Below are 20,128 nucleotides of genomic sequence, written 5' to 3'. Positions count from 1 at the left end.
TCTGCATTGCACCTCCACTGCTCTGAGACGAGTTTCCTCCTTGACTCCTGCTCTCATTGCTATATCATCAATAAATGTTTTTTTGTTCAACATAGTCCTGTATCTGTAACTCCCTCTCTAAACATCATACATCCACCTTTAACTTCATTAACTTTCTACGAGCATATATTATTTTCTTTACCTTTCTGTTTTAATTTCCCCCCTTCTTTTCCATCTATATTTGTCCTGTTCACAGGAAAGTTGATCCCACACCAATCCAAGAGGAGGGTTCCATCCACACCTACATCCTTGTAACCCTGCAGTTACCATGGCTAATCCACTTAAGCTACACATCCCTGGACACTATGGGCAATTTAGCTGGATCAATCGATCTAACCTGCACCTCTTTGGACCCGTGGGAGGAGTACCCAGAGGTGGCACAGTGGTTAGCACTGCTGCCTCACAGCGCCAGAGATCCAGGTTCAATTCCCGCCTCAGGTAACTCTCTGTGTGGAGTTTGCACATTCTCCCTGTGTCTACGTGGGTTTCCTCCGGGCACTCCGATTTCCTCCCACAATCCAAAAATGTGCAGTTTAGGTGAATTGGCCACGCTAAATTGCCCGTAGTGTTAGGTGAAGGGGTAAATGTAGGGGAATGGGTCTGGGTGGGTTAAGCTTCGGCGGGTCGGTGTGGACTTGTTGGGCCGAAGGGCCTGTTTCCACACTGTAAGTAATTTAATCTAATCTAAAAACCTACACAGACAGGGAGAATGTGCAAACTCTACATGGACAGTCACCCAAGGCTGGAATTGAACCCAGGTCCCTGGTGCTGTGGGGCAGCAGTGCTAACCACCGTGCCACCCCTATATCCTTTAAAGCATTCAGTCATCTTTCTATAACTAAGAATCACTGCAGAAATGCAAGCTGATGTTGGGAAGACTGGCTGATGATTTGCTCACAGAATTATACCAAGTCTGTTTTTGATTTTTGTTGAAGGTGACTTTTTGTAAGACTTCCAATAAAGAAGTTTGATATTCAAAACAATAAGGAACACAACTTTAATTTCAAAAAAAATTAATCTACTTCCAAAATATGTCTATTAAAAGAAAAAATCGAGGAACTAAATTCTTACCGATGCATGCTGTACCCGTGAGGTCTGTGGTGTAACCAAGCTTACAGAGACAGCGGTAAGAACCCAGTGTGTTGATACATTGTCCATTCAGGCATAGGTTAGGCATCACCTTACATTCATCGATGTCTGTAACAAAATATCCAGTTAGAAATAGATCCAAGAATAATACAAATTTGGAATTACCTTTTTATTCAATGACCCCATCGGAATGCAATAAGGTTAGCAATGACTAATTATGATTTAACTCAATGCGTATAGTAGATGTACCAAAACTACAGCAAATAAATATGCTGAAGTTCATAATTTTCATAATCTTCACTACATCCAACACAAACCAGTTGATCTTAAAATACAGTTTAAACATAACATGATGTAGATAACTGTTTTTGCAACCTTGTCCATCAGTTGTGTAGCCTGGACCATGTGGACACATCTTTTTGTACTGGGCAGTGCCAGGGAGCGGGCAGAGTTCACATTGGTTACCCCAACCACGACCACCGTCACAGCAACACTCGGATTTGGTGACCAGGTTGCGACTGCTAGAGGACATTTGACACATGGTTTGAAGAACCTCTGCAAAGCAGAAGGCCTCTCGGTTATCTGTGGGTGGAAAAATAAATGATTAACAGCGAGAACCTGCAGAGTAAAAGTCCACTGCCAATGAACAAAGAATTTAAAACTGATGAAGTCATAGAGTCATAGAGATGTACAGCACAGAAACAGACTCTTCGGTCCAACTTGTCCATGCCGACCAGTTATCCCAATCCAATCTAGTCCCATTTACCAGCATTTGGCCCATATCCCTCCAAACCCTTCCTATTCATGTACCCATCCAGATGCCTTTTAAATGTTGTAATTGTACCAGCCTCCACCACTTCCTCTGGCATCTCATTCCGTACATGTACCACCCTCTGCGTGAAAATATTGCCCCTCAGGTCTCTTTTAAATCTTTTTCCTCTCACCGTAAACAATTCCCCTCTAGTTCTGGACTCCTCCATCCCAGGGAGAAGACCATGTTTATTTAGCTTATCCACGTCCCTCAGGATTTTATAAACTTCTGGAAGGTCACCCCTCAGCTTCTGATGCTCCAGGGAAAAGTTTTGCATTTCTCCCCGCAACACCCCAAAAATGATCACTTATCTAAGCAAACAGTTGTGCTCTAGCATGAAGAGAAGTCGTCAAGGTGATTGGAAGGCAATATACAGGAGTTACCCGATTTATAAACATCGACTTACAAATGCTCAATAAGAGATGTAATTTTAAGGATTCACTGATGATAGGAGACGTTCCTGTAATAATGAACGGTTACTTTATATTGTCTTGCAATGTTGTCCAACATACAATTCAGATTCAGGAACAGAACCTTGTCTCCAAACCAGGGCTACTTGTATTCAGAACATTCAAAAACCATGGCCATCAAATTCCCATATTTTCTGCTTACTGCATCTGCTGTGCCCTTTCAATATGCTTTTCATTGCTTTGTTTACTCCTGCAGTCTAGCTATTGTTCTGCTGGATTTTTCTGGAGACACAGTCTGGATTTTTCACATCAGAACATTGTTAACTGGGTAGCCCACCACAATCCCGATCCTACAGACATGGTAACATTAATTTACTTATCAATGTGAAGTGTAGCTGGAAGGTATAGTGTCAGAAATGGGCATAAAGTAAAAAAAAAGTTTAAAACATTTTGGATTTGGCAACAAAGCCCCTTCGTTGATAGCCCAGCAATTGATTACACAGGATTCTGTGTGGTCTTTTAATGACCACACAGTTCTGAAGAAGGATCACTGGACCTGAAATGTTAATTCTGCTTTTTCTTCACAAACCTGCTGGATTTCTCCAGCAATTTCTGTTTTGTATCAAAAGAAGGTGTTACCATCTCTACTAGCTGCCCTACATCTAATTGTAGAGTTTAGAACAAAGAGCAACAACACAGGAACAGGCCCTTCGCCCCCCCCCCCCACCCCCAAGCCTGCGCCGATCCAGATCCTCTATCAAAATCTGCTGCCTATTTTGTAAGGGTCTGTATCCCTCTGCGCCCTGTTTAGATTAGAGTGGTGCTGGAAAAGCACAGCAGGTCAGGCAGCATCCGAGGAGCAGGAAAATCGATATTTTGGGCAAAAGCCCTCCCAGCCCATTCATGTAGCTGTCTGGATATATCTTACATGAAGCTACCGTGCCCACCTCTACCCCTCTGCTGGCAATGTGTTCCAGACACCCACCACCCTCTGCATAAAGAACTTTCTACGCATATCTCCCCTAACCTTTTCCCCTCTTACCTTGAATTCATGATCCCTAGTAACTGAGTTCCCCACTCTGGGAAAAAGCTTCTTGCTACCCACCCTGTCTATACCTCAATCAGGTCCCACCTCAACCTCTGTCTTTCTAATGAAAATAATCCTAACTTACTCAACCTTTCTTCATAGCTAGCACCCTCCATACCAGGCAAAATCCTGGTGAACCTCCTCTACACCCTCTCCAAAGCATCCACATCCTTTTGGTAATGAGGTGACCAGAACTGTATGCAGTATTCCAAATGTGGCTGAACCAAAGTCTTATATAACTGTAACATGACCTGCCAACTCTTGTACTCAATACCCCGTCTGATGAAGGAAAGCATTCTGTATGCCTTCTTGACCACTCAATTGACCTGCGTTGCCACCTACAGGTAGCAATGGACCTGAAACACCCAGATCTCTCTGTACATCAATTTTCCCCAGGACTATTCTATTCACTGTATAGTTTGCTCTTGAATTGGATCTTTCAAAATGCATCACCTCACATGTGACTGGATTGAACTCCATCTGCCATTTCTCCACCCAATTCTCCAATCTACCTATATTCTGCATTTTCTGACAGTCCCCTTCACTATCTGCTACTCCACCAATCTGTCATCAGCAAACTTGCTAATCAGACCCCCAAGCCTTCCTCCAAATCATTTATATATATCACAAACAACAGTGGTCCCAGTATGGATCCCTGTGGAACACCACAGGTCACCGTTCTCCATTTTGAGAAACTCCCTTCCACTACTACTCTCTGTCTTCTGTTGCCCAGCCAGTTCTTTATCCATCTAACTAGTACACCCTGGATACCATGCAACTTCACTTTCTCTATCAGCCTACCATGGGGAACCTTATCAAACGCCTTACTGAAGTCCATGTAGATGACATCTACAACCTTTCCCTCATCAATCAACTTTGTCACTTCCTCAAATTAAGTTGAGTAAGACATGACTTTTCCTGCACAAAACCATGTTGTCTATCACTGATAAGCCTATTTTCTTCCAAATGGGAATAGATCCTACTCCTCAGTATCTTCTCCAGCAGCTTCCCTATCATTGACATCAGGCTCACCAGTCTGTAATTACCTGGATTATACTTGCTACCCTTCTTAAACAAGGGGACAACATTAGCAATTCTCCAGTCCTCTGGGACCTCACCCTGTTCAAGCAAACTGCAACAATATCTGTTAAGGTCCTAGTTATTTCCTCTCTCGCTTCCCTCAGTAACCTGGGATAGATCCCATCCGGACCTGGAGACTTGTCCACCTTGATGCCTTTTAAAGCACCCAACAATTCCTTCCTCCTTATACCGACTTGACCTTGACCTTGACCTTGAGTAATCAAACATCTATCCTGAGCCTCAACATCCGTCATGTCCCTCTCCTTGGTAAATACTGATGCAAAGTACTCATTAAGAATCTCACCCATTTTCTCTGACACCACGCATAACTTTTCTCCTTTGTCCTTGAGTGGACCAACCCTTCCCTTGTTACCCTCTTGCTCCTTATGTATGAATAAAAGGCTTTCGGTTTTTCCTTAATCCTGTTTGCTAAGGACATCTCATGACCTCTTTTAGCCCTCTTAATTCCTCGTTTCAGATTGGTCCCACTTTCCCAATATTCTGCCAAAGCTTCACCTGTCTTTAGTTGCCTAAACCTTATGTGTGCTTCCTTTTTCCGCTTAGCTAGTCTCACCATTTCACCTGTCATCCATGGTTCCCTAATCTTGCCATTTCTATCCCTCATTTTCACAGTAACATGTTTCTCCTGCATTCTAATCAACCTCTCTTTAAAAGCCTCCCACACATCAAATCTGGATTTACCTTCAAACAGCTGCTCCCAATCCACATTCCCCAGCTCCAGCCGAACATTGGTACAGTTGGCCTTCCCCCAATTTAGCGCTCTTCCTTGAGGACTGCTCTCATCTTTGTCCATGAGTATTCTATGGAATTGTGATCACTATTCCCAAAGTAATCCCCTACTGGATCAGAAATTGGCTAGCTGAAAGAAGCCAGAGGGTGGTGGTTGAAGGAAAATGTACATCCTGGAGTTCAGTTAGTAGTGGTGTACCACAATGATCTGTTTTGGGTGCACTGCTGTTTGTCATTTTTATAAACGACCTGATGAGGGTGTAGAAGGATGGGTTAGTAAATTTGCAGATGACACTAAGGTCGGTGGAGTTGTGGAAAGTGCCAAAGGATGTTGTGGGTTATAGAGGGACATAGTTAAGCTGTAGAGTTGGGCTGAGAGGTGGCAAATGGAGTTTAATGTGGATAAGTGTGAGGTGATTCACTTTGGAAGGAGTAACAGGAATGCAGAGTACTTGGCTAATGGTAAGATTCCTGGGAGTGTAGATGAGCAGAGAGATCTCGGTGTCCAGTTCCTTGAAAGTTGCCACCCAGGTTGATAGGGTTGTTAAGAAGGCATATGGAGTGTTAGCTTTTATTGGTAGGGGGATTGTGTTTCGGAGCCACGAGGTCATGCTGCAGTTGTACAAAACTCATGTGCTGCTGCACTTGGATCACCCATTATCGGAAGGATGTGGAAGCTTTGAAAAGGGTTCAGAGGTGATTTACTAGGATGTTATCTGGTTTCATGGGAAGATCTTATGAGGAAGGGCTGATGGACTTGTGGCTGTTTTCATTAGAGAGAAGAAGATTTAGAGGTGACTTAATTGGAACATATAAGATAATCAGAGGGTTAGGTAGGCTGGACAGTGAGAGCCTTTTTCCTTGGATGGTGATGGCTAGCATGAGGGGACATAGCTTTAAATTGAGGGATGATAGATATAGGACAGATGTCTGAGGTGGTTTGTTTGCTCAGGGAGTAGTAGGGGCGTGGAACGCCCTGCCTGCAACAGAGTAGACTCACCAACTTTAAGGGCATTTAAATGGTCATTCGATAAACATATGGATGAAAATGGAATAGTGTTGAATAGATGGACTTCAGATTGGTTTCACAAATCAGTGCAACATTGAGGCCTGAAGGCCTGTACTGCGCTGTAATGTTCTGTGTTCTATGAAACTTCAACTACCTGGCTGGGCTCATTCCCCAACACCAGGTCCAGTATGGCCTCTTTACACCAGTATTAGTTTAAAATCATAAACTAATTGAATATGATAAATACAGACCACTAATTTCTCTGGTGTATAAATTCAGTAAGAATGCATAATACTAGATTTAGAGCTGGACAATTTTGAAGTGAAATTGGGAAGTGCATTTTCACACAAAGATTAGTGTAAATCTAGGTTAGGCCCCTGTAAGGTTTGTGATTATTGTGTTAATTGCAATTTTCAACCTGGACATTATGATAAATGTATAAAGGGATATGGAATAACTCTCCATATGTGGATTTGTGGTAAAGGTCATACATCATCTCAATTAGTGTCTTTTGTTGAAAGGCAGTGCCTCCTCGTTACGATTCTGGAACAAGGAGGCAGAGAGACTCAATGATAAACTGGGACCTGTCTGCCCGAACTCCATTTCGGAGTGTGGCTCTGCTCCACCCCACAGTTTCATAACAAGCACCGGAGGAGAATGTGTGACTGCTGAGGTCTAAAATAGAACATAGGGAGGATCTGGCCTGAACATCAGGAATCTTTTTCTGGGCTACAATTGGCTAGATCTACAATATGTTAAGATGAATACCATTGTTACAAACAAACTGGTCAGAGAGTTCAGGTGATTAACAGAACTATTATGAGGTTTGTATCTTCAGAATTTGCTGGTTTAATGTAATCTATTTGATTTATACAAGCAGCATTTCCCAATTTTAAAAAATAACTTCCTTATATTTCCTTATATTTATTTTGTGTGGCACGGTGGCACAGTGGTTAGCACTGCTGCCTCACAGCACCAGAGACCCGGGTTCAATTCCCGCCTCGGGCAACTGTCTGTGTGGAGTTTGCACATTCTCCCTGTGTCTGCGTGGGTTTCCTCTGAGTGCTCCCCATAGTCCAAAAATGTGCAGGTTAGGTGAATTGGCCATGCTAAATTGTTCGTAGTGTTAGGTGAAGGGGTAAATGTAGGGGAATGGGTCTGGGTGGGTTGTTCTTCAGAGGGTCAGTGTGGACTTGTTGGGCCGAAGGGCCTGTTTCCACACTGTAAGTAATCTAATGTATTTCATATTAATTTTCCATTAATTTTGTCACACAGAGTTACACCTGGTGGTTAACAGTGCAAGTACCTTTGAAATAACATGCCAGCAATATTGATCAACCTCTTACACCCAGAATGAGAACAATTTACATCGTGCAATTGCACTCCTCAGTGTGTGAAAGTGTTTTTAGAGGTTATTTTTAACTCATGCATATTATGTGGTTGTTGCTGGCTGGGCCAATATTTCTTGCCCATCTCTAATTGCTCAGAAAGTAGTTAAGGGTCAACGCTGATGGTCTGAGGGTCTGGAGTCACATGTAGGTTAGACCAATAAGGATGGCACTTTCCTTCCCAAAAGGACATTAAAGAACCATAAGACAATAAGACATAGCAGAAGAAATTAGGCCATTCAGCCCATCGAGTCTGCTCCACCATTCAATCAAGTTTCTCAACCTCATTTTCCAGCTTTTTTCATGTAATCTTTGATCTCTTTGACAATCAAAAACATATCTTTCTCAGTGTTAAATATACTGAATCACCTGACCTCCACAGCCTTCTGTGGCAATGAATTCCATAGATTCATTCCTCTGGCTGAAAAAGTTTCCCCTATCTCTGTTCTAAAAGGTCTTTCCTTTACTCCAAGGCTGTGCCCTCGGATCCTAGTCTCTCCTAACAATGGAAACATCCACTCTGTCCAGACCATTTGATATTTTACATGTTTCTATTAGATCCCCCCTCATCCTTTTAAAATCCATCGAGTATAGACCCTGACTCCTCAAATGTTCATCATATGTTAAGCTTTTCATTCCTGGGACCATTCTCGTGAACCCCCTGTGAATCCACTCCAGGGTCAGTACATCTTTCCTGAGATATGGGGGCCAAAGCAGTGCATAATACTCCAAATAGCTTTTACAACAGTTGGCAGTACTTATACGGTAGCCATTCAGCCAGCTTTTTGTTTCAATTTTTACAAATTTCCAAATTTTAAAAATCTTCTCAATTCTGTTTATACATTTTTCTTTGAAGTTAATCTTACATCTCCTGTCTTTATTTCTCTTTCTGGACTTGATTTGAATAAACTGCATCCTACCCTTCTGACATCTTCCTCTGTCCTTAATTCTTCATGATTAAGGAGATACACTGTTGGCTTTGTTATTCAACAAGATCTTAGGTGTTCTATTGCCCATGCCATAATACTATAATCTTGTATTTCCAGCAAGATACAATGGAATGTTTATCTTCGAAGATTGGACAATGCTCACATAATCTCGTGAGCCCACGAGGAGGTTGGCTCCATTTCAGGTAAAGTGCTTGTGGAGGCAGGAAATATTGTGTGGTGAAATAGTTCAAATGGTCTTCCAGTGCATGGTGGATCTGCCAACCTTTCCTTTGCTGGGGAAATGGAATTAAAACATGAGGGTGAAGGCATTGGCCTAATACATTCCTGTCACATTTTACCAGCCCTGCCTTCAAGCCCATTGTTAAAAGGCTTGTTAAAATACTGGGTTTTGTTCCATGATTTGTCCTTTCTTGTCTGACCAGAAGAAAATTCAGCTCAAATTGAGCTGCTCAACTTAGATTCAGAGTTGAAGAGTGTGGTGCTGGAAAAGCACAGCCAGTCAGGCAGCATCTGAGGAGCAGGAGAGTCCCACATGTATCTTCCCACATACATTCGAAACACTACCCACACCCTCCACCTCCTCCATGACGTTTGATACCCTGTCCCCAAATGCCTTATCTTCACTATGGACATCCAGTCCCTATACACATCTGCCATGACAAAGGCCTCCAAACCCACTGTTTCATCCTCTCCCACCAACCCAACTAGTACCCTTCCACCAACAGACTCATTCAATTGGCTGAACTGGTCCTCACTCTCAACAATTTCTCCTTCGAATCCTCCCACTTCCTCCAGACCAAAGGGGTAGCCATGGGCACTCGCATGGACCCCAGCTATGCCTGTCTCTTTGTCGGGTATGTAGAACAATCCATCTTCCACAGCTACACCAGCACCACTCCCCACCTTGTACTCTGCTACATCGATGACTATATCAGTTCCACCTCGTGCTCCCATGAGGAGGTTGAACAGTTCATCAACTTCACGAACACCTTATACCCTGACCTCAAGTTCGCCTGGCCCATCCTGGACACCTCCTTCCCCTTCTTGGACATCTTCATCTCCATTTCGGGCATCCGACTCAACATGGACATCTACCACAAATCACCGACTCCCACAGCTACCTGGACTACAGCTCCTCCTACCCTGCCTCCTGTAAAACCGCTATCCCTTTCCCTCAATTCCTCTGCCTCTACCGTATCTGCTCCCAGAAGGACCAATTCCACCATAGAACATTCCAGATGGCCTCCGTCTTCAAAGACCACAATTTCTCCTCCCACATGGTCGACAATGCCCTTCATTGCATCTCCTCCACTTCCCGCACCTCCGCCCTTGAACCCCCACCTTCCAATTGCAATAAGGACAGAACCCCCCCCTGTCCTCACATTCCGCCCTACCAACCTCTGGATACATCACATCATTCTCTGCCACTTCTGCCACCTACAAACAGACCCCACCATTTGGGATATATTTCCCTCCCTACCCCTATCAGCATTTTGAAGAGACCATTCCCTCTGTGACTCCCTTGTTCGGTCCATGCCCTCCACCAACCCACCTCCAATCCCAGCACCTTCTCCTGCTGCTCACACCTCGTCCCCCCAAAGGATCCTTCCACATCTGGCATAGATTTTCCTTTACCTCCACACACATCATCTACTGTGTCTGTTGCTCTCAATGTGGTCTCCTTTACATTGGGAGGGAGGACGCCTACTTGCGAATGTTTCAGAGAAGATTTCTGGGACACGCGCACTAAACAACCCCACTGCCCTATGGCTGATCACTTCAACTCCTCCTCCCACTCAGCCAAGGATATGCAAGTCCTGGGCCTCCTCCACCACTAAATTCTAGACGCCTGGAGGAAGAATGCCTCATCTTCTGCCTCGGGACCGTCCAACTACACAGGATCAATGTCAATTTCACTAGTTTCCTCATTTCCCCTCCTACCACCTCATCCCTGATCCAACATTCCAACTCGGCACCGCCCTCTTGAACTGTCCTACCTGTCCATCTTCCTTTCCACCTACCTGCTCCACCCTCCTCTCCAGCCTATCACCATCACCCCCACCTTCATCTACCTAGCGCTTTCTCAGCTACCTTACCCCCAGCCTCACACCACTCCCATTTATTTCTCAGCCCCCTTGGCCCCCTCCACATTCCTGATGAAGAGCTTTTGCCCAAAACATCGATTCTCCTGCTCCTCAGATGCTGCCTGACCAGCACTACACTTTTTGACTCTGATCACCAGCATCTGCAGTCCTCACTTTCTCAGCTTCAATTCAGAAAGTTGACCTCTTTGGTTAAAAATAAGTTTGGAATCATAGACTTGACAGTGATGGTAACATGAAATTCTGCAGTAAGTGAAAATAAGGGCTTTTTCCAGTAAGAAAGACTGCAGAGAGCCATATAAAGCATCAGATATATGTACCGGATTACCCCACAAGCTTGGAAAATTGTCCCTGGTGAATTTGGTGCACAGCTTTTGATTGGTCAACTCTGACTGCTTCACCCTTCTCATCCTCCTTCGCTCCTTTGCACAATCTTTGCATTCAAATGGAGGAGCAGAGGACTGCTGGGAAGGTGAGCATAACAGTCTAAAGTACTTACCTCAGGCATCGGGGCCTCCATTTACCGAGAGGTGCGAGGAAGGAGCAGAGGACTGCTGTGAAGGTGAGCATAACAGTCTAAAGTGCTTACCTCAGGCATCGGGGCCTCCATTTACCGAGAGGTGCGAGGAAGGAGCAGAGGACTGCTGGGAAGGTGAGCATAACAGTCTAAAGTGCTTACCTCAGGCATCGGGGCCTCCATTTACCGAGAGGTGCGAGGAAGGAGCAGAGGACTGCTGGGAAGGTGAGCATAACAGTCTAAAGTCCTTACCTCAGGCATCGGGGCCTCCATTTACCGAGAGGTGCGAGGAAGGAGCAGAGGACTGCTGTGAAGGTGAGCATAACAGTCTAAAGTACTTACCTCAGGCATCGGGGCCTCCATTTACCGAGAGGTGCGAGGAAGGAGCAGAGGACTGCTGGGAAGGTGAGCATAACAGTCTAAAGTACTTACCTCAGGCATCGGGGCCTCCATTTACCGAGAGGTGCGAGGAAGGAGCAGAGGACTGCTGTGAAGGTGAGCATAACAGTCTAAAGTGCTTACCTCAGGCATCGGGGCCTCCATTTACCGAGAGCTGCGAGGAAGGAGCAGAGGACTGCTGGGAAGGTGAGCATAACAGTCTAAAGTGCTTACCTCAGGCATCGGGGCCTCCATTTACCGAGAGGTGCGAGGAAGGAGCAGAGGACTGCTGGGAAGGTGAGCATAACAGTCTAAAGTCCTTACCTCAGGCATCGGGGCCTCCATTTACCGAGAGGTGCGAGGAAGGAGCAGAGGACTGCTGGGAAGGTGAGCATAACAGTCTAAAGTACTTACCTCAGGCATCGGGGCCTCCATTTACCGAGAGGTGCGAGGAAGGAGCAGAGGACTGCTGGGAAGGTGAGCATAACAGTCTAAAGTACTTACCTCAGGCATCGGGGCCTCCATTTACCGAGAGGTGCGAGGAAGGAGCAGAGGACTGCTGGGAAGGCGAGCAAAAAACAACATTTTTTTGAACAGAGCGGCAGGGTGAGAGGGCAGAGAGAAACAAGGGCTGCCAAGAAGTGTTTAAAAAGATGAGATCTTCTAAGGTTTTCACTAAGAAAAAGGGACCTTGTTGTGAATGAGGACTTTGGGTAGCTGGGATACAGGCTTGACCAGATCAAGATTGATGAAGTTGATGTGATGGAAATTTTGGCAAACATTAAGATTGATAAGACCCCAGGACCAGACCAGATTTATCCCAGGCTGCTCCGGAAAGCGGGAAAGGAGGTTGCTAAGCCGCTAGCGAAGATCTTTGCCTCCTCACTCTCCACGGGAGGAGGATTGGAAGGAGGTGAATGTTGTTCCACTTTTCGGAGAAGGGTAATAGGAAATCCCTGGCAATTACAGACCAGTCAGTCTTATGTCTGTGGTCAGCAAGGTTTTGGAAAGAATTCTGAGGGACAGGATTTATGAGTATCTAGAAAAGCATAGCGGGATTAAAGGCAGTCAGCATGGCTTTGTGAGGGGCAGGTCATGCCTCACAAATCTTATTGAGTTCTTTGAGGAGGTGACGAGACAGGTCAACAAAGGTCGAGCAGTGGATGTGGTGTATATGGACTTCAGCAAGGCATTTGATAAGGTTCCCCATGGTTGGCTCATTCATAATGTCAGGGGGTATGGGATACAGGGAGACTTGGCTATCTGGATTCCGAATTGGCTGGCTGACAGAAGGCAGAGAGTGGTTGTAGATGGAAAGTATTCTGCCTGGAGGTCAGTGTTGAGTGGGGACCCGCAGGGCTCTGATCTTGGGCCTCTGCTCTTTGTAGTTTTTATAAATGACTTGGATGAGGAGATTGAGGGGTGGGTTAGTAAATCTGCAGATGACACAAAGGTTAGAGATGTCATCGATAGTATAGAGGGCTAATGCAGGCTGCAGCGCGACATAGACAGGATGCAGAGCTGGGCTGAGAAATGGCAGATGGAGTTCAACCTGGATAAATGCGAAGTGATGCATTTTGGAAGGTTGAACTTGAATGCTGAATATGGGATTAAAGACAGGATTCTTGGCAGTGTGGAGGAACAGAGGGATCTTGGTGTTCAAGTTCATAGATCCCTCAAAGTTGGCACCCAAGTGGATCAGGTTGTTAAGAAAGCATATGGTGTTTTGGCTTTCATTAACAGGGGAAAAGAGTTTAAAAAAGAGCTGCGAGGTTTTGCTACAGCTCTACAAGTCCCTGGTGAGACCACACTTGGAATATTGTGTCCAGTTCTGGTCGTCCTACTATAGGAAAGATACAGAGGCTTTGGAGAGGGTGCAAAGAAGGTTTACCAGGATGCTGCCTGGACTGGAGGGCTTGTCTCATAAAGAGAGATTGACTAAGCTCGGACTTTTCTCTCTGGAGAGAAGGAGGAAGAGAGGTGCCCTGATCGAGGTGTACAAGGTAATGAGAGGCATGGATAGAGTCAATAGCCAGAGACTTTTCCCCAGGGCAGGATTGACTGACATGAGGGGTCATAGTTTTAAGATATTAGGAGGAAAGTATAAAGGAGACGTCAGAGGAAGGTTCTTTATGCAGAGAGTTGTGAATGCAGGGAATGCGTTGCCAGTAGTGGTGGAAGAAGCAGAGTCATTGGGGACATTTAAGTGACTGCTGGACATGCACATGGACAGCAGTGAGTTGAGGGATGCATAGGTTAAGTTACTATATTTTACATTAGGATTAGTACTCAGCACAACATTGTGGGCCAAAGGGCCTGTTCTGTGCTGTGCTTTTATATATTCTAGGTTCTATATATTTAGTAATGTGTACCGAATCTGAGTGGCAGTTCAGCACAAACCTTCAGGTGACACATCTCACTGATCTGTCAGCTCCTTTAATTGGTAACAAATGGTTGAAAATGACAGCTCGTGAGGAGGAAGGAAATTTTTCTGTGCTGTTATAGAGTCAGGAAAATGATCCCTAGTCCAAGGGAAGTGGGGGGTTGGTGTGTATGCTGAGTGGGAGATAAGGAGAACGTGAAGAAAGACAAAGAATAATCAGGAAAATTACAAATTAGGCATTTCTCATTTTCATCTGGTGTATTCTTATTACTATTGACCTCTGTGTGGGAGAGGTGAGCTTCCCAGACAAACATTACCCTTATTTGACAGAGAGCTCTGTTCTGCCATCAATTACAAAGTACCCCTTTGTGCTGTTTACCTTCAGAGGATTGGTCTTAATCCCAGGGAAATGGAATTGAGGAACCCAGCCATTTTGGCACTTTGACAAGGGAATGCAATTACAGCTAAATTGCAGCTTCTAACAGAAACATAACTATTATGGAAAAGTGCAGCTAGCTTTTGAAAGATTAAAACTTCTCATTGGTAAAAAGAAACTATGATTCCATTTAAGTTGCATCACCTAATCTCCGCCATGACAATGAATTCACTTTGTACCACTCACTCATGTATTTTAACTTCTGCCTCAGATGCAAGCCTAATACATCTCTCTCCTTTCTGTCAGGATTTTAACCTTTCATCTCTTGCCTCAATTATTGTACAATCCTACTGACCTAGCCCAACCTGATCTTTATCACAAATCTTCAGCTCCTCAGTTTCCCTCCTCCTGCCCCTGTGGCAGCTCTGGATAGCCATCTCGGGGTTTCCTCAATGACCATATTGTGCTAACTATCACTACCCTGTTGAAAGACATGACCTGGAACTGCTCATTTGCCTTTTTGCCACTGTGCTCACTTAGTCTTGCTCTTTATCATCTCACTTTGTGATACTGTGGCCTTACCAGCAGTCACATCTTTATGTCTCTTGTTCCTCTGACACTTGTCCCTCCTCTGAGCATCTTACATTCTTCCTTTTTCCTTCATTATTACTCATGGTCTTCTCTCTCGACACCGATTTGAGTTTCCCCATAAAATACCCCTCTCTTTTCCTTCCCTCAGCAATTTTCATTGATTGGCTCCTCATCCTAAATTATCTACATTCCATTCTCAATTTCCCTTGTACTCTCTGTTGTAAATACATTGCTCTTCTGTCTTCATACAAAAAATCTCTCACCTCATTCATAACTATTCTTTTCACCTCACCATACCCATTTCTGTTCATCAGACCTAAATCATCGACATTGAATACTTTTGCTCAGTGACATCATGCATATCCCCTCACTGACCGTCTCCCTATGACAACTATGCAACTGTTGATTTGCTTAGCCATCCTTACACCAGCAAATTTTATTTCAAATCTCCAGCAAAATGCTCCTCCTTTCCCATTCTGTGATTTTACACTCGGGTACAGTCGCAAACCTAGTTCCTTTTGAAGGAGGGTCACTGGAAATGAAATGTTCTCTCTCCATAGATGCTGCCAGACCCACTGAGCTTCTCCAGCAATTTCTGATTTTGTTTCAGATTTCCAGCATCTGCAGTTCTTTGGTTTATTTTTGTTGCCATGTGAACACATAACTGCTGCATCACCTATATCGTTTAATCTCAACTGTCGTAACATCACCTGTTTTTGCCCCAAATAAGTTTGCTTGCAGCAATGAAATGCATTTCTTAACCTCTGACCTGGCTATCCCAGCAGTCTCTTGACTGCTACTTCATCTTGAACCCACCCTAAACTTAAATTCATCCAAAACTCAGTTCCCATATGTGAACATGTGTACTTTCATTCAACTGTCCCCATTGTTCACCAACTATATGGGTTCCTATTCTTGCAACATGATTATTTTAAAACTCTCGTGCAAGTCAGTCCACAAATCCCTCTCCTTATCTATAGAACCTGCTCTGGGCTTTTCCAATTCTGGCCTCTTGCATGGTCCCAATTTTAATCTCTCCACCATTGGCAGGCTTGACTTTAGCTAATGGTCTTAGACTTTATATTTCCTTCAGCAGTCACTCTACATCTTCCTACTTTGGTAAGATGATCCCTAAAACCTGCCTCTTTAACCACACTTTTGGTTATGTGTCTAAGTAACTCAGTAACAAATCTAAGTAACAATGTCTACTGCTCTGCCCTCAACAATCTTTTTGGTTACTTCCTCAAAAAACTCAATCAAGTTTGTAAGACACAATTTCCCTCACACAAAACCCTCATGCTGACTATCCCTAATCAATTCTTACCTCTCCAAAATTGGTAGCACAGTGGAGAATTGCATTTTGGTAAGAGAAACAAGGGCAGGGCTTATACACTTAATGTTAGATCCCTGGATAGTGTTGTCAAACAGAGATCTAGGGATTCAGGTACATAATTCTTTGAAATTTGTGTCACAGGTAGACAGAGTGGTTAGGAAGGCACTTAGTACGCTTGCCTTCATTGCTCAGAGCTTGGACACCATCTTGAGATTATACAAGATGTTGGTGAGGCCTCTTCTGGAGTAAAGTGAGGTCTGCAGATGCTGGAGATCAGAGATGGAAATGTGTTGCTGGAAAAGCGCAGCAGGTCAGGCAGCATCTAGGGAACAGGAGAATCGATGTTTCGGGCATTAGCCCTTCTTCAGGAATTACTCTTCTGGAGTAATGTGTGCAGTTCCTAAATTGAAGAGGGTTCAGAAAAGATTTATCATGATGTTGCTGGAAATGGAGAGTTTGAGTTTTAAAAACTGTCTGGGACTTTTTTCACTGGAGTGTAGGAGATTGAGGGGTGACCTCATAGAGTTTTATAAAAATCATGAGGGGCATAGATAAGGTGAATAGCAAGTGTCTTTCCCCTAGGTTAGGGGAGTTCAAAACTAGGGGGCATATTTTAAAGGTGAGAGGAGAAAGCTTAAAAAGACATGAGGGGCAACCCTTTTAAACAGAGAGTAGTTCATGTGTGAAAGAGCTGCCTGAGGAAGTCTGGATGTGGGTACAGTTACAACATTTAAAAGACATTTGGATAAGTACATGAATAGGAAAGGTTTGGAGGGATATGGGTCAAACGCAGGCAGGTGGGACTAGTTTAGTTTGGGAACGTGATCAGCATGAACTAGTTGTGCCGAAGGGTCTGTATTCATGCTGTATGACCCTACGACTCCATGACCATGACTCTACAACACCTTAGTGTAATCTATAAAGACACTACATAAATGTATGTTATTGTTGATATGTTTGTTGCATACTTTGGTCTTCAAAATAAGTTTACAAATTCTCTTCCTCATTCCTTTTCTTAAATATTGTTCCTTTACTTTCTAATATTTTTGTTGCTCTCATCATACACAAATGTCCTACAAACCTCTTTCAGCTCAAGTTATTGTATTATTGGCCTGCAGTCTGTGTCAACTTCTCTTTCGACTTTATCATTGAGATCTCACTGCCCACTTTTCTAACTCCTGCCGTACTCTAGGCTGTCATCCTACCTTGCCCCTCTTCATTTGGACCTGTCTGTGTCTTTGCTAATTGTTTCACTTTGCCCAGTGCTCACATCAGACAAGGTTCATAACAAAGACACAGCAGGAACAGGGACCATCAGTTTGTGACTGAATGCGCCTCAAGTTTACCCTACACTCTGTAGAAAAGAATACACTGTATTTAAGTGGCCACTTGATTGTCAGTAGTCAAGTCCATCTTGAGCATTGGTTCCAATGGCAGTGAATAAATCCTTTTTAGATCGGCATAGCATCTTTTTTGCTATAGCCAACTGTTGTTTCCCTTGTTGATGTGATATGTTCAACACTTTTTATTTTACTTGCCAATATTCCATCATTCACTGATACTGTACTCTTTGACATAACACAATTAATTATGAAGAAATTTTGATTTATAATATCAGAATCTCAATTTGATTGGTAATTTTGATGGGACTTGTCCCTCTTAAAATGTGACATGTGGATTAATCTACACTGAAACGTCCATGTAAATTGGACTTACCAATGCACTCAGTGCCCGAGGGAGTTGCTCGGAAACCTTCACCACAGTCACATCTGTAGCTGCCTACAATGTTTATACAGCGCCCATTTTCACAGATGCCTGGCTTACTCCAGCATTCATTGTTATCTAAAATTGGAAAGATTCAGGTATTGTTTGAAAAAATATCAAATATAGAACCAAACTATTTTGATTCTTTCATTTTCTCTACAAAATATGTTGGCATAAGTTATTTTTGGCATCGATACTCAGCTTCTCCATATTTGTAACAATTTGGAGGCTACAAGCTGGGCAGAATCATATTGTGCAGAATTATTAAACTGGTTTTGCAAATGTTAATCAAATTCCCATCTGTTATTTATTTTGTCAGTAGCAAAATCAGTAACATATTCAAAACATAGAGGCTAAAAACAGCACTGAGATAACAGAGAAAAGAATTCCACACAAATATATCAGTATTTATGATACTAAAAATGCATGGTGTGATTTCAACCACTAATGTCAAGTTTGTATACGTTAGAAGAATTTGAGGCAAATAAACACAGTGAACTATTGGCTGACAACATTTGAAATGTGACAGATGCACTGACCCATTTTTAAAGTGGGAGGGATATAGAGTGTATAAACCCTGAAATAGATGGAGAATTTGTGGAGTTCAGAGATGTGGTACATCTGCTGATCTTTATGGACAGGTCCCCTGGTGATCAATTTTAAAGTCTCTTTAGGCCCTCTGTTGTTTGATCTTACAGATAGGAATGGACCCAAGCCCTCATTTAAGGAGAGGGAAAGAAGTTTTCCAAAGGAATGAGAGAGACCTGGTCTGGGGCAGCCAAACTTACTGACTTTTGTTCTCCTGGCTCCCAGCAGATTTGGCTCAATGGAGAGGACTTCGCCACTGACCAGCACACACTGCAGATCCACTTTTGCTGTCTAAATACTTTTTTTCAAAAAAAGTTCCCCATTTCCTTTCTAATGAAACGTCATTCTCTGGTGCAAGACCGTGATTGTAATCAGGACATAGTGGGAAGACAGAGGGATGAGGAGAGATAAGGGTCTACACTGAATCTACCCCTGTACTGGTTGCCACAAGGCTAGAAGAGTTAAAATCAGGGTCAATGTGCCTGAAAACAGGCATGCAGGATGAGGACTGCACTATTCCATGACCCATGGGCCAAATCGGTGCCAGAGCGTGGGTCAGGTATGTGACCAATTTGACAGAACACCGTAGAATCCCAGAATCATATAGTACAGAGGTCCTTTGATCCTTCAAGTCTATACTGTTAAATCCACTACTATCTACACTGGTCCCACTTTGCTGAACTAGGCCCATTGCCTTGAATGTTATAAAATGTCGTGTTCTGATCCAAATGCCTGACACCAGCTTAAAACAGGTAATACATGTAACATTGCTGGCTGCTCAGAAGTTATAATAACTACTTAACTTCATTAGATGTTTATCTGAAGATAATCATGCCACATTTTCTTCTATTCCATCCCTCTCCCTATTCTGGTCGGCTCTAAAATAAGGCAGGTGCACTTTTCACAAACACACGGCCTAATTTTAGATGAATCTGGCTATATTTCTCTGCAGAAATATTTTGAACACATGAACCAACTCAGAATGGGCCTCATGTCCAAGATCATCACTGGCTCCAAGTCAACAAAGAAACGTGCACATGGCCGCACAACGCTCCTCCAGCCAGGACAAATTCCAGCTCTGCTTTCTTTTAAGGAGCATCAGCCAATTGGCTTCAGTGACTGCTGTGTGGCTGTGCTGGAGTGAAGGATGGAGAAAACCAATACTTCTCTTTTTTAAACAAAGTTGCTTCAGTCTGACGAGAGCTCAGATCCTATGGGTGGCCTTTCTCTTCTGTAACGTTTCAGTGAAATCATCGGATCATGACGTGGAACACATGTTAGTGTCACTCCTGTGCCATCTGTACATTATTTAAATGCTCATTGTTATTTGTGGAAGAGATTTCTTTCCTCCTTTAGTATGGCCACAGGAAATGCACAGATCAGAGAAGTGAAATTAAAGCTTTTATTTTCCGTCCCTGAAAGCTGGCATATTTTTGAGAATTCAATGAGCTGAATATTTGTCTGTTTAGTAGAACTGTTTCTA

At 43.6% G+C, this 20,128-nt stretch overlaps 1 protein-coding gene across 1 annotated transcript in view; it reads right to left on the bottom strand.

Moving 5' to 3' along the window:
- Positions 1-20,128, bottom strand: part of LOC122558088 (fibrillin-2-like) — a 339,601-nt gene that overhangs the window by 29,445 nt on the left and 290,028 nt on the right. The window contains exons 56-58 of the mRNA XM_087994253.1: positions 18,010-18,135; positions 1,504-1,710; positions 1,111-1,236 (exon numbers count right to left, since the gene is read on the bottom strand). Coding sequence (XP_087850379.1) covers positions 1,111-1,236; positions 1,504-1,710; positions 18,010-18,135 — 459 coding nt within the window. The remainder of the gene's footprint in view (positions 1-1,110; positions 1,237-1,503; positions 1,711-18,009; positions 18,136-20,128) is intronic.

The sequence above is a fragment of the Chiloscyllium plagiosum genome, unplaced genomic scaffold, assembly GCF_037043375.1.
Source record: "Chiloscyllium plagiosum isolate Xiang-an unplaced genomic scaffold, Cpla_swu_hap1 HiC_scaffold_2, whole genome shotgun sequence".
Lineage (NCBI taxonomy): Eukaryota > Metazoa > Chordata > Chondrichthyes > Orectolobiformes > Hemiscylliidae > Chiloscyllium > Chiloscyllium plagiosum.
The sequence above is the reverse complement of the archived record's forward strand: the minus strand, read 5'-3'. Positions and strand labels throughout refer to the sequence as shown.